This window comes from Aplidium turbinatum, chromosome 13, assembly GCF_918807975.1.
Source record: "Aplidium turbinatum chromosome 13, kaAplTurb1.1, whole genome shotgun sequence".
In the NCBI taxonomy this organism is placed as follows: domain Eukaryota; kingdom Metazoa; phylum Chordata; class Ascidiacea; order Aplousobranchia; family Polyclinidae; genus Aplidium; species Aplidium turbinatum.
In genome coordinates, this window is record NC_137484.1 from 1,483,177 (window position 1) to 1,507,347 (window position 24,171).

Sequence of the window (24,171 nt, forward strand, 5' to 3'; positions counted from 1 at the left end):
GGCCGTGCTAACTACTGATATATAGCCTACTACATAATTTTTCATTCAGGCACGTTTTAAACCTTTCAAGGTTTTGCCACCTTTTTCCGTTCGTTAACGTGCTGGTAGGTTTATATCGATTTTTGTAGTTAGTATCTTTTTCGTCCCGGACGCGTTAATGACGAAAAATAAAATGATTGATTGATTTATAAAATAAAGGAAGAGTTTTCTGTGGAAAGTTTTCAAACTTTCTCGACTTAGCAGTTCAAGTTGGAATTCGGGTGGCGCTTTATCACACTGAATAATTTTAATTCAATCTTTTTGAAATCAGAAAATCTGACTGTGAATTCAAGCAAACCAGTAATTCACATAACTTAGCATAGGCTACTTTTTATAGTTTACAGAACAGTCTTTCAGATATAGACTACGAAAATATACAATTGCGCCAGCTTTCAGTCGTGCTATGAAAAGTTTTAATTTCCTGGTAAAGCTACGTGTTCGCTCGAACATTGAACTACGTAGCCCACACAACTGACCTATCCCTTGTAGGCCAAATGCAAATTGAGCTCAGCTAGCATTTCTGTGATGTCAACCAAGAAAGACAAATCATTCAACCATTCTTCATTTTCTATCAAGTTCACATTTTGTTTCTTTTTCTCCATGAACTATTTTATTTCGGGAAACAATAATATTTTCAATTATTGAAATATTTTTAAAGGTGGCTGCTCTACTGAGCCATCGGACTTTAGATATAATCCGACTTATAATCCTGTTGCTCCCATACTATACTATTAGCCTACGCCCCTAAAAACTGACTAGAACATTTTAATCAGGGCTAAGATTCAAAGTTCAAAACAACTTACTACTTGGATTGAAAATGATTAGCGGGCCGCAGGTTGGACATCTCTGGTCTAGGAGCTTGTTTCCCACAAAATCACAACGAAGAATGGCACCCAGTAGCATATGCGCTGGTGTTATGCAGCCCGCAGAAACAAGGTATGCTCAAATCAAATTGAAAAAAAAAACTCCTGGCAACATCTTACGCTTGTACATGTTCACCAGTAGGAACATACACTGTATCAACAAAAAATTCTTGTAGAGACGGATCATAAGCCTTTAATTTCTTTGTTTGCTAAACTATTAAACAACTGCCCTTTACGTGCACAAAGATTGACGATCAAGCTGCAGGTGTACGACATAGACATATCGTATACACCGGGAAAGCACATGTAAGCTTACGTAGCAGACACCCTGTCGTGCAGCGTGTATATTGCAGAGCCATCGCTATCCATCCATGAAGGTGCAAATAAAATAAGCCAGTTAACCAACAAGTTCGCGTTGATGAAATGTTGCGAAATATAAGCTAATAGTTTAATGACATCGCTCATAAAATCGGATTGTTTCTTATTGTCATCGTTGCATTAACACCACGAACAAATAATGCATCTCGTATAATGATATTTTCAACGTGACCCAAGCGTATTTTTTCCTGAAAAGTCGACAATGAATGAGACACCTTACTATCGTAGGGTAGCCTATGTATAGCGTTTAGTTTGCTGGTCAATTCCTGCAATATTTCATGCTGTGACAATCCCTGCTCAACACAACCTGATAACCACAGTTAATAAATTTATAATTAAACAATTTAAATTTAAAAATTCGTATAATAAGAAGTCATATAGGCTAAGTTAATGAAGTCATCTAGGGCCCAGGGCTTCTCAAACTATGGGTCGCGACCCCAAATGGGGTCGCGTAATGAAATTTTGGGGTCGTAATGGAATTCTAGTGCTGGTGGGTTGTAGTCTTGCCATGATGTCAATTGACCGCAACCGTCGGTGCGAACTGTCAAACGATAAAATATAATCAATCGTAACAATATTGATGCATTGTTACGCTATCATTGCTGTAACGTGCTGACCAAAAGTAACCTTACCACTCGCAGTATGATTTCAGAGTAGCTTATCAACTAGTTTCTGAAGGAACCAGTTACAAGATTAATTGACTATGGATCAGTGGTTAGGTTTCGTAGATTCATGCGGTAACAATTGCAAGCACAAAGAAAACAATTGATAAGTCAGAAAGAAAAAGAAAATATAATGATCAAAATGATCCGTTTTAATGTCATTAACGTGGATGTCCCCATAATGCAACAAAACTTTAATTGCAACAAAACTGTTGGTGTTTTATTTAAATCCGAGATGTTGAAACTTGACTTTAATCCGATCATATATTTAAATGAAAAACGTATCTGCTTTGAGACCTAGTGAAATATTTAGGAGTAATAATTAACGACTTGCTATCCGATGATGAAGACACGAAACGACAATTACGGTCGTTGTATTGTGCTGGAAACATGTTAAAAGCAAGGTTTTCCAAATGTTCGATTGCTGTTAAAAATGTGTTGTTTCGTTCCTATTGTATTCCTTTTTATGCCTGTCAACTATGGTGCAACTATCTTTCATCCAATAGTAATCGCTTACGTGTTGGATACAATAATTGTTGCAGAATGTTGTTTAATCTGCGGAGACGACGCAGCATCACCTCTGCATTCGTTGATAACAATACCACAACTTTTCAAGCTCTCATTCGTAAAAGTTATACCAGTTTGTAACACGATGTAACTTGTTTTCCAATCAATGAATTAATGAAATAATGCCAACAGACTGTTACTATCAATCTTTATATGTGGTACAATGCAACTCAGCTCTCCACAACTTTTCAAGCTCTCATTCGTAAAAATTATACCAGTTTGTAACACGATGTAACTTGTTTTCCAATCAATGAATTTATGAAATAATGCCAACAGACTGTTACTATCAATCTTTGTATGTGGTACAATGCAACTCAGCTCTTCGGAGTTGAGTATCTGCTTTGTTTCTACATTTTATGTTTGATTGTAAAATGGACCATGTTGAGTCTGATGTAGGCTAAATAAATAAATAAATGGGGTCGCATAGAAATATATTTTTCAAAATGGGGTCGCAGAGCAAAAAAGTTTGAGAAGCCCTGATCTAGGCTAAGCAATGTGCAAAATAAACATTTATATACAAGGGGAGGTGCTTTTATCATGTAAGTGCACGACTTTAGCATAAAAAATCACCCCACTAAGTAGCACCAATTAAACTATTGATGTGTGACCACGACATACTTCTGCATGCAAAAACAAGTGGTTTTTCAAAAATTTGCGTGTACGGACCAACTGCATGATAGACGTGAAAAAGAACACAATGCAGAAGTATGTCGCACTTCATGCGCACACACCGAAAATTGAACAAACGTCTCTTGTATTTCTGTTGGGGGTGACGTAGCGATTCTACGCAAACTACGACAACGATTGGTAGGAGTAATAGCAACAGTCACTAACTTATTACAATTCTTAGACCAGCGATCGACTCGTTGAAAGCAACAGTTAGCAATGCCAACTAACTTATTAACCAAGTTGCTTATACAGTAGTAGCCTAACTTTTTTTGCAACATCATTGATCAAAAACTTCATCTTTTCAAATACACAAAAAGTGATCTTGATCTTTTAGATCACGATCTTTATCGTCCTTCACCCAGGTTACTCTTAATAAAATTCTGGCTATTTTGCAACATCATTGATCAAAAACTTCATTTTTTTATGTTTAGAAAAAGTGATCTTGATCTTAAATGCTGTTTTGCTGAAGTTGAAGATCACTCTGTTTTGATGACCTGATCTTGATCTTGAAGATCACATATTCTTAGTGATCGTGCCCACCTCTGTATAGCCGTCTCATACACTTCAGGAAGTTGTACCAGTAGTGTTGGGTGCTTATAACGTATATCATTTTACTTGTTTGTATTCTTTGGTACAATAGTGACTGCATGTTTCTTGATTGTATTGAAATAAAAATAGTTTGTGAATTTCCTGCTGTTGAAACCTATGCTGAAAATTTGATGCTTACATAACATAACTCCCTGGCAGATACTTTTGAAACCACAAAATGATTCGCGGTGGTTCCATTAACATTGTTTGGTTCTTCATATTTGCGTGAATCCTTATTTTCGCACATGACACAACCAAGCATGATGTGGGCCGAGCTTTCACTGAAGACATAACAGCACCATCTTCAATATAAGTTGATACAAAACATAAGAACATTCGTAAAATTTCTGAAAGGTATATGATAAAATACACGAGACAAAATACAGTAAATGAATTGTGCAATTTTGACCAAGTCTCGAGTGCACAAAGTGAAGACGAATTGGTAGAAAAATATAAACTTGGTTTGGTAAGTCTGACATTAGATGAGCACATGCAAAATTGTGCTATGAGGCTTCAGTATCGCACGACGATTAACAATCGTCATCTACCTTATCCCATCTATTGCATGTCATTAGAACGCCCGGTAAAGCAACTTTACAGTTTCCACGCTTTCCTCATCATGACGTCAAAGTACACGTCCTGATCGATAGAAGCGCTCACACCAACGTAATAGTTGTAGAACTCATCGTATGTCACCTTAACATAAAACACAATCTTATTTTGACATTAACGCTACTAATAAATGAATGCAAAGATTTGTAAAACGTTAACATGAGATACATGCCTACCATACAAAAACTGAGACCTGAAAGCAAAATAATAATAGGTCATTCATTAATACAATGACTGGAAAAATACATATTGCATGATTCATAGGTTTGACACTGCTGGGACCAACTACTCCTATAGGTGTAGCATTGTGATGTCATTTTGCGCTTCATGACGTCACAATGCCACAAAAGGGTTTGCTGTGTTGCCAATCTTGGGGCCTGACAGATTGCTTTAATTTAATACTCCAAGAAAAAAACGATTTTAAATCTATTGATCCTCTTCAAATTTCTAAAATTCAATAAAAATCAAAATACCAATCAGAGTGAAAACATACTTAAAATCCAGCAATGAATTGCAGACTCAAATCCTTAAAGATGTACCGATACCAATATTTTCGCCAATACCGATTTTTTGCCGATACTTTATGGTTGCAAAAAAAAGCAGGTTTGGTATTTGTAAGGAGTTAAATCAAATGCTAAGTTTGACCTGATTTGCATAAAACTATTAAAAAAGCTTTGAAATAGCATAATTTAGTTGTAAAGATTCAATTAATCCAATTTCACTGCATTGCTGTGTCATCATTTAGTAATGTTTAGTAATAAAAGGTCGCTATGATTGAGAACTGGGGCATTAGGGAACAAACATCATAATTGCGGTTTCTGAAAAATTAGTATATTCTAGAATAAACACTAAATACTGTCGGCTGCATAGCCGAGTGGTGAGAGCCATGGGTCAGCAATCGAAAGGGCGCCGGTTCGACACCGCTCAAGAGCATGTGGATGTGTCTCTGGCAGGACAATTAAAGGCATGCCTGAAGGTGGACACGAAGATTGGCTTCCTTGCCTTCCTGTCCACTTAATCTAAATCTTCAACCACCGGGTGTAAGCCTGGATAGGATACGACAAACAAAAAAAACTAAATACTATTAACCCATTAGTGCCGCGCGTCCCTACAAGGACGTGAAAAGTGGGTATTTTAGATTCCGAATTGCTTTCTTCAGATTGCTGATAATAACTTGTTTTTTTTCTTTGGTTAGAATAACATTGTAGCTATAGAGTATAGACACAACTCAAGAGTATTTTCTTGAATAAGTTTTTGTGTTTACTATACAATGTTTAAGGTGGACCTTTTGTGAGATATGGAGTAGGGTGTGACAGCCGCCCCGACTTTTTCAGAATTTGCCTACCTTTTTTTTGGTGGTGAGGTTTTACCTGTATAAGATTCCTGTAAAGTTTCAAAAATATTGGTCAAGGTTTAGAGGTGGCCCGTGGCCACTAAAGTTTTTAGGGGGTGCGCGATGCATTTTTAGGGGTGCTTTTGCTATATCTCGGCTTCTAGACATGATAGAAGGTCCTGCTATAGCTCAATCGATGCAGAATAAGCAAATTTGTATTAAACTTGTGAAGAAACTATTTGCCTAAAATGTGTAGTTTGCGAGTTATTTGAGAAAAACCCATTTTTTGCACAAATTTTGTGAAAAATTGTTACATATGAATTGAATATTTTATCATTTTCACTTTTTTTTCTTCTTAGGAACACCTGGAGAAGTACAGAAGCTGTAACTCTTCAAAGTTTAAACCTAAGTTACCTCATGTTTTGTTTTGTTAGAAGCATAGAAACTGAACACTAACATTATGTTTACTGTTAAGGCAATTTTTATGGTGGTAAGTGCTAATTTATATCACATGCTATTGCTATGTCACAGTTTAAAAATCATCATCATCATCAACCAATTTTGATTATACTATACAGGCCATGAATTAATCCTCATGTCGAGGGTGTGGCCAGTCTGTCAAGAACGAAGTCTTCCCCTCCACACCTCATTTATTGGGTTGGCAGAGTCCATGTTCAGGGCTACAAGGTCATGTTTTACAAGTTCTTCCCAAGAAAGTTTTGGTCTACCTTGACCCCACTGTGCTGCGATGTTAACACATCTGACCTGTGAGATCCAGCTTGATCTGCGCTCAACGAGGCCAAGCCATCTCAGTCTGCCTAATTAGAGGACTTCACTGATGTCTTTTATTTTGAGCTTTGATAGAAGAGTCTCAAACTGGATGTTGTCTTCAGGCTTGACTAGGCGAGTCCATCTTACCATCAGAGCGATGGCCAGCAGATATGAGGATCAAGAAGGAAATGATTGTGAAGATGGCTGTGATGGCTGTGAAGGAAGATGGCTGTGAAGATGAAATTGTGAAGATTGTGAAGATTGTGAAGATGGCTCCATATTATGGAGCCAGTACATGGTACACGAACTGTGACCTACAAATCGAGCTTTGTAACATTATTTTTTAATAAACTTTTTGGTTTGATAAATCTATTAATATGTATAGCTATGTGCCCAAGGCAAAATATTTCATTTTTCTCTTACGATTTTTTGTTAATATAAGTTAGAAATTAGATGAGTCCTTGTAGGGACGCTTGGGCACTGGCCCGAACGCTTTTTGCCAAACTGTACACATTTAGGCAGGTTCGCATAATGCTATAGGATTTCGTATTTTTTCATGTTTGGTGGAAAAAACGAACGTTATTTGTAACAGTTTGATATTCAATTTCCAAAACCGTGCGTTTTAGTTGGGGTAGTAGGTTAGAGGTCATCATTTCGTGTGCCAATGGTGGTACTTTAGAATCTAAGGGTTTTACTATTTTTGTACGGTAAATTGAGGTCTTGCTGTAAATGTTCATTTATCTTTAAAAGAAGTTTATGTATAATTAAATTTTTGCACTTTATAAGAAAACTCATTTCACTGTTCAAGAAATTTTGGCAATTTTGGAAGAGGCTCCATCCAAAGAGCCCACAAATATTCTAATTTTTCCTCCTGATGAATCCAGCAACATGAGCGATGAGGACAGTGCAAATGAAGATGAGGGTGTCAAGCGTTAACAGTGTTGGAAAAGGAATCCTGAACCAGAAAGACGAATTAGTGATTCATCATAATGAAGATACTCAGGACATGGATTTTGTTGAAGATAAGGAGAGGCCTACATTTGATAACGATAAGACAGAGCCGCTACCCTAGGGCTACCATATGTCCTCTTTTAAGAGGATTTGTCCTCTTTTTTCAAGAAAAATGAATTGTCCTCCGAGGACACTAAAAAATGCTCAAATGTCCTCTTTTTTGACAATTTGGGTTTTCATGCTTATATTTTCAACGGGATTACATTGCTTGGTGACGTTTCAACGACGGCTTGTAGGCTATTTGTTTTCTAAATATTTTGTATACCAATGCAACATGCTGATTTATACATTCTACAAGAAATTGACGCATTTTATGGAACCGTTGTTGAATGTTCATTGCCTGGTTCACTGTAAGATATTAAATGACATTTCAAAGACCATGCTCACACTTAAACAAAGAATTATTCTTTTACCTACATACGTTTTATATTGATACCGTACAACGCTGGTAGGTAGACGTTGTTGATTACCAACTCAGTTTGGTACTTGAACAAATCGGAACGAATGTCTAAAAGTGCAATGTGTAGGCTATAGGCTAAGACCTAACCTACGGCAAAAGAAATTGTGGCATGGATAGGCCTAAAGCTTTGCAAAGAAAAGAACAGCTTTTTAGTTCACGCCGTTTTTAGCATTTTAACGCTAATGTGCAGCCTACTGTTTTAGTCATATTTCTTGCAAATAATTTAACAATTTTGTTAAATAAGTTAAGGCTTGACCTGGAGGTCGGGCCTGATTTGTCACATTTTGCAGATTTTTGCGATCATTGCTGTCTGACTGAAACTGTCTAAAAATTAGGTCTTTTTTAACTTTTTGCCTACTCTTAAAAATATAAAATCATTTGTTGTCTTAAGGAAGCACTAGAAATGACAACAAATAAGTTAAACGTTCAGTCAACCTGTTTTCTCGTTTTTTTTTTGTTTTTTTTTGATAACTTTTGCTGCGTAGGGCAATATTGTAATGAATGATCTAAAAACATGTAAAAGATTCTTCAAGCGTAAAATTTACTTGCAGGCGAAACGTGTCCTCTTTTTAGGCGATGAAAATATGGTAGGCCTACGCTACCCGGACCATTCAATTGCGTTGAAACCCAAGAAGAAACGTAAAGAAAGTACTGGCAACACAAAAAAGTGGGTCAATGCCAGTTGCCAAGAGAATGTTTACAGAATCACCCAACCGAACTGGAAAGTCACACGTGTAACTAAAAAAGGGAAGGGCCGCCCACAAAAAATTGTTCTTCCTAGCTCATCATCAAGTAAACAAGAATTAACAGAAGAAAAGATACCACTTGTTGTACGCGTCAGAAATAAAGATAGGATCTAGACTACCGCCAAAAATCAACTGAGGAAAAAATTCCTCCTTTTCCTGAAGCTGAGAAATTCAGCCATGATAATTTACCCATTGATCCTGATAATGTGAAAACGCCGTATATGAAGTTATGAAACTCTCCATCTCTGATGATTTTGTAAACAAAGTAGTGAGAGAGACCCAGAGGTATGCAGAACATCAAATCAATTGGCCTTCCAGACAAAGGTGAATAATTCTTTAATAAGGGCAAGTCATGCAATAATGTTTATGACAGGATACATCATCCCTTCCACACGCAGGATGTATTGGGAGAGGAGAGATGATACAAGCAATGCGATGGCATGAAGAGCCATGCCAATGAATCTTTTTGTTGAGGTAATGGGCTATGCCCATTTCGCCAACTCAAACCACTCTAATGACGACCCATTTTGGAAAGTTGCCCTTCTTTTTGAGACTTTGAACGAGACAGCAGCTGTAGACGAATCAATAATCCGTTATTTTGTCCACACCCTCTCAAGCAATTTATAAAGGGCAAACCTACAAGATTCGGGATTAAAATTTGGTCTATGTGCATCTTCTCTGGAGAGCTAATCTAATGTGCCCCTACGCTGGAGCAAAAACAAACGTCTTCCAGTATGGATGAGTCAGGGGCCTAACGTTGTTTTTGGCCTTGTGGAAAGTGCTCGACTGATTCCTGGTTCGAAGGTTGTGTGCGACAATCTTTTCAAGAGCCTGGATTTGATAGATCGTTTGTCTTAGAAAGGGATAGGTGTTTTGGGGACAATGAGACAAAATTGAATGAACAATCTATCTTTACTATCAAAGAAAGAGACCAATGATATGAAGAAGGGAGATATGAAGCAACTTTACCTTGGAGATGATCAAACCATGGTTGCGTGGAAAGATTCTGTACCACAATACGTTGCATCTAACTGAGCAATCACCTGATCATCAAGACGAACAAAAAAAGTGTCTGCAAACACTGTCACAAATGCACGTCATGCAGTTGCAGTCGGTGTGATGTTGGACTGCACCCAGATTGCTTCGAAATGTATCATAACTGAAAGGAATTTGTAATATTATCTGTTTAGATCGAGCTACCTTTGTTTGTTCGTTTCTCAATAAATATAATGGAAAAGCGATGCGTTTTTATTAGATATTCATTTTTAACGTATCTTAAAGCAGTAGTGTTGCTTTTTACGACTTAAAAAATTTCCATTACCGGAAAATGCTAATTTTGTTTATTTTTCATCAAGCCTTCGTATGAATGCCCAAGCGTCCATAGAGGGACGTGCCATTTTATGCATTCCTGGTACAGATATCAGAAAAATTTCATTTAAATAATCATATTTAACCTATAAGGACCTTACATAAAACGTTTTGTAAAAATATTCCAACTAGAACGATGACCGGGCACTAATGGGTTAATACTACAAAAAGTGCTCAATAGCCTGGTGTTGCGTAATAGGTGTTGCGACCATTATCTTTACCTGGCCATCTGCGTCACCAGGAGTATCAAAGCTTTCTAGAAACTTTTTGAAGACGTCGTCTTCCGTCCACTCTCCATTCATGTATTTCGGATGATGCTTGGCATTATAAACGCCACGCAGGTCTTCTACAGTGATCACTCCATCACCAGTTTTGTCAAGTTTACGAAAAGCTTGTTGAATGAGATTCTTGCGAGCCTTTGACAATGGTGGCTGTGAAAAAACAGCACTAAGATCATCACTTGCGTGACGTTGATAAAATTAAATTGGTTCACAGTTAAAACCTTCATGAATCTTTTAATAAACTTGAAATGTTTTTAGTGAATTTCTGACATCTTTGAAGTAGTGCACACCTTCAAGTCAACGACCCAGGTTAAAAGCTCACTGGTGCTGGAAAGCTTCTCTAAATTAATTATTCTATTTAAACAGGTGTACCTAATGATTGTTAGGCCATCTAACATGAAACCTTAGTAAGCGCATGACTTCGCCAGTTCAGTTTTTATAATCTTGTTAGCTCCGCAAGCAGTATTGAGCAATTTGTTTGCATTTGCTAGGTATACATCATATCAAGTAAGCCAATCCAAGATTTTCTGGAGTCAAAATAAACAGACATAACTCAGCAACAACATTACATATAGCCTAACATTATAAAAACAAAAAATAATAAGCGAACGTTTTCGACACCAAACGTTTGACCGAGTTCAACACCGAGATTCACAAGGCATTGATCATTAAATCTTTCAACCCAAATACAGGCAAGTATTTGCTGGCGGAGCCTCCTATCTTTTAACCTTTTTGATTGAATTGTCACGTCTTGTGCTTCTCGTATTTTTGCTTTGTTGGTACCACTATCACCGGTTGTGCTTCGCCTTCCATACATCTTGCGTAATCTGCTTGAGTCTTCCTTCCCTGAACAAGTAATTTTACCTCTCAAATACTTGATCCATTCGATAGCTCAGTTGGTTAGCGCGTGACTTCGTGGATAAAGAAGCTTCAAAATCAAGCGGCGCTGTTTCGACTGTCGGGGTGTGCGCTTGAGCAACGCATTCTAAGGACTGCTCTCCATTCAGTGGCATCTAATGGATGGAATAGTTCCCCAGCAACAAGACTTCAACAATCGGAAATATCACTCTGTCAATCTTGGTAACCGGGCCTGCGTCAAGAGCCTCTACAAGTATGCGAAACTACCAGGAATAACCTATCAAGGCTTTGTCAGTCCAAGGATAAAGATTCAAAACCAACCGATCATTGTGCTGCGTAATTTTTCAGTTATCATTTTATGTGAGCAAGTTAAGCAGTTTCTCAAATCTTTAGATCAGGCCTGTGCAACCTTTATTACAGGAGGGCCAGATATAAATAACGGTGGCCGGTCGATTGGTCGAAATACATTTGGTCGACAGACATTTGGTCGACAGGACGTTTGGTCGACAGACATTTGGTCGACAGGACATTTGGTCGACAAGACATTTGGTCGACAAGACATTTGGTCGACAAGACATTTGGTCGACAGACATTTGGTCGACAGACATTTGGTCGACAGACATTTGATCGACAGGACATTTGGGTTACAGTTAGGGTTAGGGTAGGGTTAGGTTAGAGTTAGGGCTAGGATTAGGTTAGGGTTAGTTAACCCTAACCCTAAAATGAATCGTTCTGTCGACCAAATGTCCTGTCGACGAAATATCTTGTCGACCAAATGTCTGTCGACCAATTGTCTGTCGACCAAACGTCCTGTCGACCAAATGTCTGTCGACCAAATGTCTGTCGACCAAATGTCCTGTCGACCAAATGTCCTGTCGACCAAATGTCCTGTCGACCAAATGTCTTGTCGACCAAATGTCTGTCGACCAAACGTCCTGTCGACCAAATGTCTGTCGACCAAATGACTGTCGACCAATTGTCTTTCGACCAATTGACCGGGTACCTAAATAACTGGGTGAAGCCGCAGGCCGCACGTTTATTTAACATGATTTCTAGGCTAGTAGTTGCAGGCACAAAAAAGTAGTTTTTTTGTTATTCATGTTATTCTTATGGCGTTAGTAGGGGCTATCTTCTTTCAGAAATAATAAGTTAAGACACATAAATTTCTGAAGAAAACTGCTATTCTAATTTATTGTGACACCGTCTTTAAACGAGATCAGTGAGAAATTTGCAGCTGGCTTCTTTTCCCAACGGCATTTTTCCAAATTTAGTTTAATGGAAGTGCTCGCAATTCGAAGTCCATTTTCCAAGTGTTTGTCTGTCAGAACCGATCGATAGGGTGATGTCATGACGCCCATTTTAGAAAAAAATGTTCGCACAAATACGTTGAGCCAAAAAGAGCCATTTTTGAAGCCATGGATTTTTTCAAATGTGGAAAGTCATCTTAGTTGAGATGTTTTCGGTGAAAATCGCCAAGATTCATTTCTAAATACTTTGCTTTCAAATCCTTTTTTCTCTTGAAGATCAATAAGCAGGGTTCCCACACATTTTTTATAAACAAATTCCCTACTTTTTCAATACTAAATTCTAAAAATTCTCTACTTTTTCAATACTAAATTAAAAAAATTCCCAACCTGATTTTGATCAAAGTTGAACATTAACAGTGCTTAATCAATGAAAATTTCTGTGCTGTATTATTTCCAAACACGATCATGCACATGTTTAAAATTGTATATCCGGACTCTATTACATTCGACATTCGAATCAGTATGAAAAATAATAATAATGTACAGTAGAAGATTCCTGTTTAAAGAAAAAACTCTTTTTTTTCAAAAGACCCGAACTGAAATCAGTTTGGATAAACTGTCACATGTAGGCTATACTAAAATTGCAATTCAAGGCCTCATTCCATCGGACATGGCCCCCTGCCATAAGCTAAACCAAAACAATTAAAATCACACTACTGACAAAATGAAGTAATACCGCTTCTTTGAAGGTGGATTACAAGTATGAACAAAATAATAAATTTTAGACTTCACTTTGAATTGAAAAGACGTGACGTAATGTCTTCCATCCTTAGTTATCATATATTTTTTCATTACGTAATGTCTCGTAGGAATAGATTGAAAATCAGTATAATCACTCAAAATGAAAGCAATGGGACTATGAATCCTCACTAAACCAATCAATCAATGGTCTTGTTGCACCTAAGATGACAACCTTATATTTTACTGATCTCCGGAGCTGATGTAAACCTTAAAAGTCATGTCGACTTATTCTTGATGCCCCCCTTATCGAAAATTGTTCTTTGTAATACCGCTTTGAAGGTGGATTACGACTATGAACAAAATAATAAATTTTAAACTTCAATTTGTATTCAAAATACATGACGTAATGTCTTCCAACCTTATCACATATTTTTTCATTACGTAATGTCTTATAGGAATGAATTGAAACCGAGTCTATTCACTAAAAATGAGAGCAATGGGACCACGAATCCTCACTGAACCAATCAGTAAAAGGTCTTGTTGAAAAAATCATGGACTTATTCTTGATATGGGATTTGACTACATATATTACATATCGATTAATGGATATTTTGTTCCACTGAACTTCAAAGTCAAAACGTATTTGTTTGCCACCACCAAACCACTTGTGACGATCAAATTTGTTAATTTATTATTCGATAAAGTGTTTAGATGATGTGACGTCATTACGCCGATTTGAGATATAATTTCATTCATGACGTCGTATGGATGAAGAACTTTTACGAGTTTTATACTCTGCAGAGAGTAAAAAAGAAACATAAATGATAAATATTGGAGAAATTGAGTCTCCTTTACAACTTAAGAATCGAACAACGCAAAACTGCTGAAACAAAACGTTTTGAGTGAAAGAATCACTGCAAGCAACCCATGCCTAAATGCGCGTGCAAGAAGTCATGGGAGTGTGAGATATCAAAAATTTAACAGGTTGTTATTTTTCTACATCAATGTGACGTTAGTAACTACTTTAAAAAATCTATATCTTTGCTTCTGTAGAAAATCAGCAGCAAGCGCCTTTTTTACATGTTTAGTATCGGCCAAATTTTACCGATACCGTACTCAAAAAGTGGCCGATATCACTGATACCGACATATCGGATTTTTTATCTACAATTCAGTCATCAAGGTTTTCCATACTTTTTCAATACCACGAGGGAGGTTTCACAAAATTCCCGACCTTTTCCCGGTCTGGAAAACGGGATTTCAAATTCCCTACTTTTTCCTTACTTTCCCGACTGTGTGGGAACCCTGAATAAGTTTAAGTTATATCTGCTGGTGCTTTGTCAATGTCTGTGTTGAATGGCGAAGAGAACATACCAAACAAATGTTCATGAGATTTGAAGTCCTTGAAACAAGCCAAAAATTCATACAATGTTTTCAAGTTGGTCTGCAAATTCAGTTTTCTTCTCAGGATGCATTCCATAGTCTCTCAAAGTTGGAAAGTGAAAAATATTTCCTGTCTGTACGTGAGCTTTTCAAAGTCGTAAATTGTTCATAATGCCTTTTAAGTGACCATACATTTTACTTTCCACATATAATTAAATACAATGGGTTAGCGGTGGCCGGTAGAAGATTTCTAAAATGGTTAACAGAAGGTGTGAAATCTACAATAATCCGCTCCACAACAAATTGTTCCCACGTACCAGACTAAACTAAATTGTAAACACGTTGCGCGGGCCGGACACAATTCAGAATTGGCACATCTTCGCGGGCCGCACAATTTTTCTTCGCGGGCCGCATTTGGCCCGCGGGCCGCACTTTGCACACCCCTGGTTTAGATGACCATATTTTTGCTGTGATGCAGTATGATTCTTTAGTATTTCACTATTTTTTTAAAAATATACTTCTTATACGCGTGAAAAGGGCTGTATGACTAGCTGAAAATGTTCGCTTATTTTTTTTATAATATTGTAGTGTAGCTGCTGACTTATGTCTGTTTATGGTTTAAAAAAGTTACCTCTCTACCCAAATTGCAAAATAGCTATATCTGGTAATCAAAATTCGTGTTTGTTCACATTGTTTAACAAAAATAACCAGCAAGCATACCCTTAAATTTACAAGAAATTCATCAAAATCAATAAAGCCTGATCCATCTCTGTCAAAAGCACTGTACATTTCTTCAGCTTCTCCTGGTTCAATGTCAACTCCATAGTCACGCAATCCTTTCTTGAATTCTTTCAGGTCAATGCGTTTGTTTCCATCATCATCCATAATTTTGAAAGTCCTGAAAATGCAAAAACATTATGGTATTGACACTACATCAACAAACATTATGGTACTGACACTACATCAACAAACATTATGGTACTGACACTACATCAACAAACACTAGCCTTTAGTCTGGAGGTTGTGCTGAATTACAATAGAAATTGAAGAGGTCATTGCTAATGCTCAGAGGTGGGCACCCGCTACTTTTAAAGTAGCACGCGCTACCGCTACCTGCTACCAATTTACAAAAGTATCGCGCTACCCGCTACCGCTACTCGGACCAAAGTAGGACGCTACCGCTACTTCTTCCGCTACTTTTGTATAAAATGACACTAGGAAACACTCTTCAATGAATGTTACTCGTTTACAGTTTACACTGTCATTTTAACGTCGTTATAGAAAACACATTCTAAGAGAAATTCATTGTTACGCAATACGCATCTTTTAAAAACACGAGCATTTCAAAATGATAGTCACTCAGTCCTGCCCGCTTTGGTTTAAGCACATCTTTTCCAACAGAGAAAAGTCTCTCCACCGCAGCACTGGAAGGAATGGGGATGTTGTATTTAATGAACAGATGTTTTAACTCGGTATTCGAAAAGCTCAAGGACTTGTTCCTGTCCAAAAAAAAGGCGTCCACAATTGCTGTTTCCTTCTGCACCGACGCTTCACGGGATGGCGCCAACACACCAAAAAATTCACTGCTGTTGGTGTCACTCTTCTCGGTATCAACCTGACTTGATGTCTCCCGCAACAGTCAAATTACATCTGTCTTGTATGACGTGGGTCTTGTATGACTTGCATGTCCTGGGTATGACGTTAAACTGCATCCTCAATATCAGGAGGAGAGGTAGCACCTTACTCCAGGTCTGGGCCCGTTGGCACCGGAACACGTCCCGCTGGTAGTTCTGGACCTCACTTCTGACATTGATGCCCGTGCCAGGCAGGTTGGCGGCGTAGGCGGATGATAGCTACATGCTACAACGGCTACAATGGCAACATCTTTTAAGAAGAAAAACTTAAGTCAAACCCGGGTTGGCCGAACTCGTTAGTTGTCGTGCAGAGGCATCCGGTCATCAAGACCACTCCGGTCTTTAAATGGAGGTTGGGGGTAAGCAAGGGCATGCTCCCTGTAGAAAAACATGCACCAAAAAATCCTAATGATAAGTGTCAAAAATAGAATGGCCCCCAGTCCCTGGCAGCCCTTAAATGGGCAGGGGGTGCGAAGAATCTCCGGGTTGTCTGACATTTCTGTTAAAAATTCAGGGATACGACTGGGAAGTCTAAATGTTGGAAGTTTGCGTTGTAGAGGTACTGAGGTGAGTGAAGAGCTGAGAATGAGGAAGGTAGATGTTTGCTGTTTACAGGAAGTCCGATGGAAGAACAAAGAGGCCAGGTTTTTGGGTGTCAAAGGAAGGAGATACAAGCTGTGGTGGTCGGGCAATGATATTGGGACCGGAGGAGTTGGGATTTTGGTAAAGGAAGAGCTGTATGAAAATAAATCTGTGCTTATGCACCACAAAGTGGAAGATCCGATGCAGAAAAAGAAAGGTTTTATGACAAAATGGCCTATGAATGGAGCACAAGAAGTGATCAGGAAATTGTATTGGGTCTTGGGGACTTTAATGGCCACGATGGTCAACAAATTGATGGGTTTGAAGGTGTTCATGGAGGGTTTGGCGTGGGAGAAAGAAATCGCGATGGAAGGCTTGAGTTCTGTGATGAAAAGGACCTGTGTGTTGCAAATACCTGGTTTAAGAATGAGGAAGGAAGAAAAGTGACTTTCAGTGCAGGTGGAAATGAAACCGAAATTGACTTTGGGTTGGTATGCAGGAAAAACAGAAAACTGATCAAAGATGTGAAAGCGATACCATGCGAACTTCAGCATAGGTTGGTGGTTATCGATTTGGACAAGAAAGGTCTGAAGAAAACTGTAAATAAAAAAAGGGTGATCAAAAGAAAAGTTTGGAAGTTAGAAGATGCCGACACAAGAGAAAGGTTTAAAAAGAGAGTTGAAAGTCTTGTTCACAACGACAACGATGTGAATGATGTATGGGAATCCTTCAAGAATGGAGTTCTGCAAGCTTGCGATGAAGTTTGTGGGAAAACAAAAGGCAGGATGGATCGAGGAGATACGTGGTGGTGGAATGAAGATGTCAGGGAAGTAATTGGGGAGAAAAAAGTCGCATACAAGGCTTGGTGCAGAAATAGATCAGAAGAAACTAAGCTCAAGTACAAGCAATTGAAAAATCGGACAAAGAGAATAGTTGCAAAAGCTATGAAGAAAGAAGCTGAGCAGGAATTGACCAAATTAAAAAACAGTCCTAACAAACTATATATAGTTTATGAAGGTTATGAAGTGGGATGGGAAAGATGTAGATGGTGGACGATGTATTAAAGGAAGGGATGAAAAACTTGGTTTCAGTGAGAAAGATCGTGGAAGAATTTGGAAAGAACATATGGAGATGATAATGAACGAGGAAAACAATTGGGATCAAAATGTGGAAGTCGACGTGGTAGCAGGTCCATTAAAGAGAGTTACTCGAGAGGAGGTGACGCAAGCAATGAAGAAAATGAAATCGGGAAAGGCTCCTGGACTATCTGAAGTCACTGTGGAAATGATATGCGCAATTGGAAAGACAGGATTGAAAGCAATGCAGGAAATCAGTCAACATGTGTTAGATGGAAAAGGAATGCCAAATGGTCAGCTGCGTAGCCGAGTGGTGAGAACCCTGGAACGGCAATCGAAAGGGCGCCGGTTCGACACCACTCATGAGCATGCGGCTGTGTCTTTGGCATGACACTTAAAGGCATGCCTGAAGGTGGACACGAAGATTGGCTTCCTTGCCTTCCCGTCCACTTCATCTAAATCTTCAACCACCGGGTGTAAGCCTGGATACGACAAACAAACAAAAATGCCAAATGAATGGAAGATGAGTGTGGTGATACCCATCTTCAAGGGAAAGGGTGATGTAATGGATTGTGGGTCATATAGGGGAATAAAACTGATGGAGCATGCAATGAAGGTAGTGGAAAGGGTGTTGGAGAATAGAATAAGATCTGTGGTGAAGCTGGACGAGATGCAGTGTGGATTTATGCCTGGGAAGGGAACGACAGATGCTATTTTTATTTTGAGAAGGTGGCAAGAGGAATATCGGGACAAGGGTAAGAACATGTACATGTGTTTCGTGGACATGGAAAAGGCGTTTGATAGAGTTCCAAGAAGAGTGATGGAATGGGCAATGAGAAAAAAAGTAATGCCAGAAGCTCTCGTGCAAGCCGTAATGGGTCTTTACGACCGTGCAAGGACGAGAGTTCGCATTGGAGCTGCCCTCTCAGACGAGTTTTCGGTGAAGGTCGGTGTACACCAGGGTTCTGTCCTCTCTCGTCTAATCTTTGCCATTGTGATTGATGTGATTACCGAATGTGTAAAAGAAGATTCATTAATGGAGATACTGTACGCCAATGATTTGGTTTTGTTGAGTGACACAATGGAAGATCTGAGAGGGAAATTTGAGAAGTGGAAGGAGTCGTTTGAATGTAAAGGTATGCGTGTGAACATCAAAAAGACAAAAGTCGTAATAAGCGAAACGGAAGGGGAAATCACAATGAGCAAAATTGACCCATGTGGCGTCTGCGGAAGAAGAGTGATGGCAAATTCTGTTACATGTACGAAATGCAAGAAATGGGTGCATGGAAGATGTGCAAAGATGAAAAGAGTGACATGCAGATCTGGAGATGGTTTTGAATGTGAAAGATGCAAGAAGATTGAGGAAGGAATGATTGGTCCTGTTGAAAAGCTAAATGACGAAGTTGAATCAGTAAATGCCTTTTGCTATCTAGGAGATAGATTGAATGCCAGTGGTGGTTGTGAAGCGGCAGTGACTGCAAGAGGAAGGTTTGGTTGGGTGAAATTCAGAGAGTGTCGAGAGTTGTTGTGTGGTAGAAGATTTCCGTTGAAAATGAGAGGAAGAATTTATACTAGTTGTGTGAGATCTGCAATGCTGTACGGAAGTGAGACATGGTGCTTACGGGAAAACGAATTGGCAATTTTAAGAAGAACAGAGAGAGCAATGTGTGGTGTAAAGCTGATGGACAAAAGGAATACCGAAGAACTTATGAGCTTGCTTGGGTTGAATGAGAGTGTTGATAAGTTGGCAAAAGCGAATGGAGTGAGGTGGTATGGGCATGTTTTGAGAAGGGATGAAGATGATGTTTTGAGAAGAGCGCTGGAGTTGCAAGTGGAGGGTCGTAGAAAACAAGGAAGACCAAAGAAAACATGGAAAAAGCAAGTTGAGGAAGAAAGCAGCAAAGTGGGCAGCAAAAGACCGAAACTTTGCAACCAAATCGATTATATATTATAGCTGCTTGACTATGCCAGTGTTGCCAAAAAAACGAGTAGTTTAATGGAATTTTAAATTAAAAAGTAGCGGGTAGCGGGGGTGCAACTAAAAAAAAGTAGCCTCTCTCGCTACTTTATAAAAAAAAATAGCGCCGCTACTGCAGCCGCTACTCCAACTAAAAAGTAGCGCCGCTACCGCTACTTTTACCAAAAAAGTAGCGCGCTACTGCCCACCTCTGCTTAGATACATACAAGTGCTTGTCAATCAGTGAAATGAATTTCCTTGAAACCCTTAAAGAAGATGCTGTAGTTCTTGCAACCCAGTTGCTTAAAAAAAATGATGAAAGATATTTACCTCGAGAAGACCACAGAGAACTATTGGAGCTGTGTCTATTTAGTTTCAACTATTCATTGCCATGCAAGAAGCCATTTAAATTTAAACAACCAGGAGCTATTCACAAAGCTCGATGGGTGACTAAAGTTATTTATGCCATAAAGTTATCACTATTGTCTGGAATGGTTGAAGTGAAGAAGTAATGGATCCTGCTAATCCCAAGAACATTTGATTTCGCAGCCAAAGGAAACTCATAAGTTGAAAATGTTTGCAATGTTTCTCCCATATGCTGCCATGGTGGTTTCGTTGCAGTTCAGGAGTTTCTGCGCAATGGGCAGACCTGAAATTAATGAAAACTTTACATTTGTTTGAGAAGATTGATCCAATCTTGTAGCTTCTAGTGCTTTGAAGAAGCTGAATCTCCACCTCTGGTACTTAACTGAGGAAACGTTTCCTCTTTTTCTGCTTGATTACCATGTTCCAGAGGAAACGAAAAGAGGAATTGTTACTGCTTTCTTAAAAATGCAAGCAGCTGATGGTTCAATTCAGGAACCTCAGAAAAAAAAGGTAAAGGAAAGCTTTCCAGACACAATTGATATCTGCACCTTACTGATTGATTTAATTGGTGAAGATTCCTGGTATCTCTTTAAGCTGTTAAAAGTACGCCCCATGTTTTTTGAAATAAATGTTAGAGTGGGAACAAGATGTAGTCAGTGTAAACTGGCCAGATCAAAAGCAGAAATGTTAACGACTGTAAATGACCGCTCCGAGCGTGATGTCAAACTGGCCACAGATTTTCGATCATCAGCTCAAAATATTCAAAACTTTGAAAGCATTCTTCAGGTGGTTGAACATAGCAGATCCAAGAGACCAAATTTGCGGCAAAAACCATAGACTGTTGCAGTTGCATCCATCTAACAAGCTTGCAACTCCACTTTCCAAAGTGGCCTTTAATTATTGTCAAGTTTCACAACGTCGTCATATAGTTTGTCACCAGTTCCCAATCCATACAATGATGACGCAACAAGCCCTAGTGAACTATCAGTCGAACGACCCAGTGTTGTTACTCAACAAACCATTCTTACTCTTTTTATGACAATTCTTGGGACAAAATTGGCATTCTGTGCGTAACTATATTGCCGCATAATTTCCAGATGCCCGTAAAATGTAGTTATTTAAAACAGCTTTACTACAAATACTACCCCGTTTGCCTGAAGAATCTATTCTAGCGACTACTCCCGAAGAGAGCTAGACGAAAACGTACGTTGGGCTCCTCATTTAAAGTCGTTTTCAAGGCTATTCTATGAAACAAAGTCTGCCTTTTTTAAAGTTTTATTGAATACTACTACTACAGTATCATAGCCGATGTGGCCTTTGATGAACTAGATGCTCAGTTCGTAAATTTTTCCAATGTTCCCTTTGTCGTGCAGTGTTCCAAAGTGTTCTTGGTTGGCTGATTGATGTATTTTGTTGGAAATTAGATATAAATGTTGTTCGTTGTCTGCCACGAGCACGTCTCCCAAGAAGGCCACCGCTTAGACAAAGATTTTCGAATTCTTCTTTTCTGATGATGTGACCAAGAAATTTGAGTTGCAATTGAGTTATGTTGTTCAAATGTTCAATAGTTCCTTATCTTGATGTACCTGGTTTAAAACTTCTGCATTTGTGATGTGATCAGTATATGAAATCCTGAGCATCCTTCTGTAAAACCACATTTCAGCTGCTTCAATGTTACAATTGAATACTACATTATTATAATTATTAGTAATGTAACAGAATTCCAGGCTTATTGATATTTTTAGTTCATTCAGTGACATTATTATAATATTTGTGAGGGAACATGCATAGAACGAACAGTGCATTATCATTTCATAGCTTTTTTTTTAGATGTATTCGAGTGAACAGTGTCTCTTGAATAGCAAAAAAATTGTTTCTTTGTAAAATATGTTTTATTCACCAAATTTGGATCAAATCATATAGTTGCAATGAATTTAATACTAAACACTTTATGTCTAAGTATTTTAGTTTTGGAGTTATGGCAATTTTTCTGTCCACAATTTGGGGGGGGGGCAAGCGGGAGTGGAAGGGAGGGTCCCTGAACGAAAAAAAAAATTGGCTGAGTTTTTCCTGAAGTGGGACACACTTCTTAATGTTACGAAACCAGTTTCAAAAAAAGCGGGAGACGATGCACCCTATCCTACACGCAAAAAAAATTGATTACTTAAAACAGCTCTTTTTGCTATTTTGTCTTGTGAGCTTTGTATATTGCTTAACAAGTGTTATAAAGTTTACCGCAACAAAAAGGCGTTAATTTTGAAGGCTGGCGAGCTGGAGACAACAGCTTGTCCTGTGTATAAGTCAAACCTGTCTTTTTGAGGTGAAAATCACTTGCGAAAATCTCAACCTATACGGTACTACACCAAATGCCAGTTTTCAGCTAAACATTAACATTTATGAAAAGGAAAAACGGCAAACAATTATTTTGAAACACGTTCCAAGGAAATTATCCAGTTTAGGCTATAAACAATAACCTATACTATCTTTGCTTATATTTTTTCAAAGATCTGATGTTTTTCAACTACCGTACAGCAGCTTTTCTTTGACTTTAAAAATGCATAGAAATCCCCATTCCCCAGCCACCAATGGTAAAGGTTGTGATGTGACTCATTTCCGCTACTTACAAACTTCTGGGCTAAGACAATGACACGATTTAATAAGAAAGTACGCAAATGACATGGAGATCCTGATACGTTTATCCGATATATTAACTTTAAGTGGTATGGTTAAGAAATGATTTTACTTAACATTAGATTTAAGATTTTCTTTGGGATTTTGCATTTAGTTCTGATAAAATGATTGATATGCTGGTAAATTATCCAGTTTCATCTGTGTAAACTTTAAATTATATACATATACCGGTAGTAAAAAGTACAGAAATAGATCCAAGTAAAAACCACAAATGTACAAATTTTGAAGCTGTTACCTTCCTAGTCCTTTTATTCCACTTGACCCCCGAGCAAGACATTGCAAGCGTAAACGTTCAATTGGGTTTTTTGTTGATCCAAGTTGTTTCTGAGCCTTCATTGCCATCTCTCTATCATGTCTTGCTGTTCCAGACATACCTTACTTACAATTTAAAAACTTGTTTATTAAAAAAAATCTACAACGCGATAAAAAATATTGTAATTTTCTTGGAGTACCGGTATTCATTAAGGTCTTCCCACTGTGAGATCAATTATGATTCAACAAAACACATTGTTTTGCTATCAGACACACGACAATCGAAATCTGCTCACAATATCAATAGTTCAATACGGTATCAAGTATTATTTGAGTTATCTCTTTCCGTTTTTTGCTGTTTTGTGACATAGCCATCAGTCAGTGGCGTATGCAAGAAAGCTTTGGTCTTTGCTTTCCGTTTTAAAAAAAAATTCAGTAATTTAATGAAGTAGAGGCATTCAATGTGTTTTGGATAGTACTGTCAAAGTATATAAAGCATCTCGTGGTAAGTCCTTGTAATTTGAGTTTTTGAAGCAAATGACAATAACTAGAGACCGCAACTCACAGAGCACCTGGGATGGTAAAAAGATATACCCTCAGCCCGGTGTCCAATGAGAGGAACTCATCATGCTGATCTTGAGCAAGTTCCACCTGTCGAAAGGAGCAATACTGTTGCAGTTAAACGTAAAAGGCCTTACCAATGCCAAATGCAACATCTTGGAACACCTACCGGTAACACAAGAGCGCAGCATAACAGCAATCCTCCCAAAGAAACCTTGGCAGCTTGCACCAATAGCATGGAATAGCCACATATGTGAGAAACCCTGCTAAGTGGAAACCGATTTCTCCATCTAACCTTGACTGTGAAGTTGAATGGACAGCCACTGAAATTTAAGGCACATCTGTGTATAAATCACCAAATAACGTCTGCAAGCTAACTCCATTCCCGCCTTTGCTCCACCAGGCACGTATGCCGGAGACTTCAATTCTCATAGCACAACCTGGGGCTACTGCCACTCAAACGCAGACACCAGACA

At 38.4% G+C, this 24,171-nt stretch overlaps 1 protein-coding gene across 2 annotated transcripts; it reads right to left on the reverse strand.

Annotated features, from left to right (window-relative positions):
- Positions 1-644: 644 nt before the first annotated feature.
- LOC145781913 (calcyphosin-like protein) lies at positions 645-23,288 on the reverse strand. 2 transcript variants are annotated; one of them, XM_082593610.1, is made up of 5 exons: positions 23,118-23,288; positions 15,297-15,474; positions 10,289-10,498; positions 4,315-4,462; positions 645-4,068 (listed from the first exon to the last, which is right to left on the reverse strand). In XM_082593610.1, the coding sequence occupies exons 1-4, from the start codon at positions 23,252-23,254 to the stop codon at positions 4,361-4,363; spliced, it is 627 nt and encodes a 208-aa protein (XP_082449736.1). In that variant the 5' UTR covers positions 23,255-23,288; the 3' UTR covers positions 645-4,068; positions 4,315-4,360. The 2 variants fall into 2 exon arrangements, with proteins under 2 accessions (XP_082449736.1, XP_082449735.1); XM_082593609.1 differs by having other exon boundaries at positions 645-4,462.
- Between the last annotated feature and the right edge of the window lie 883 nt (positions 23,289-24,171).

Excerpts from the sequence above, each read along its gene's own strand:
- LOC145781913 (XM_082593610.1), bottom strand. The coding sequence starts at position 23,254 with ATGTCTGGAACAGCAAGACATGATAGAGAGATGGCAATGAAGGCTCAG. Across the intron at positions 15,475-23,117 it reads GGAATAAAAGGACTAGGAAG|GACTTTCAAAATTATGGATG; the intron begins GTAACAGCTTCA and ends TTGCATTTTCAG. Across the intron at positions 10,499-15,296 it reads AATTTCTTGTAAATTTAAGG|CCACCATTGTCAAAGGCTCG; the intron begins GTATGCTTGCTG and ends GTTTTTTCACAG.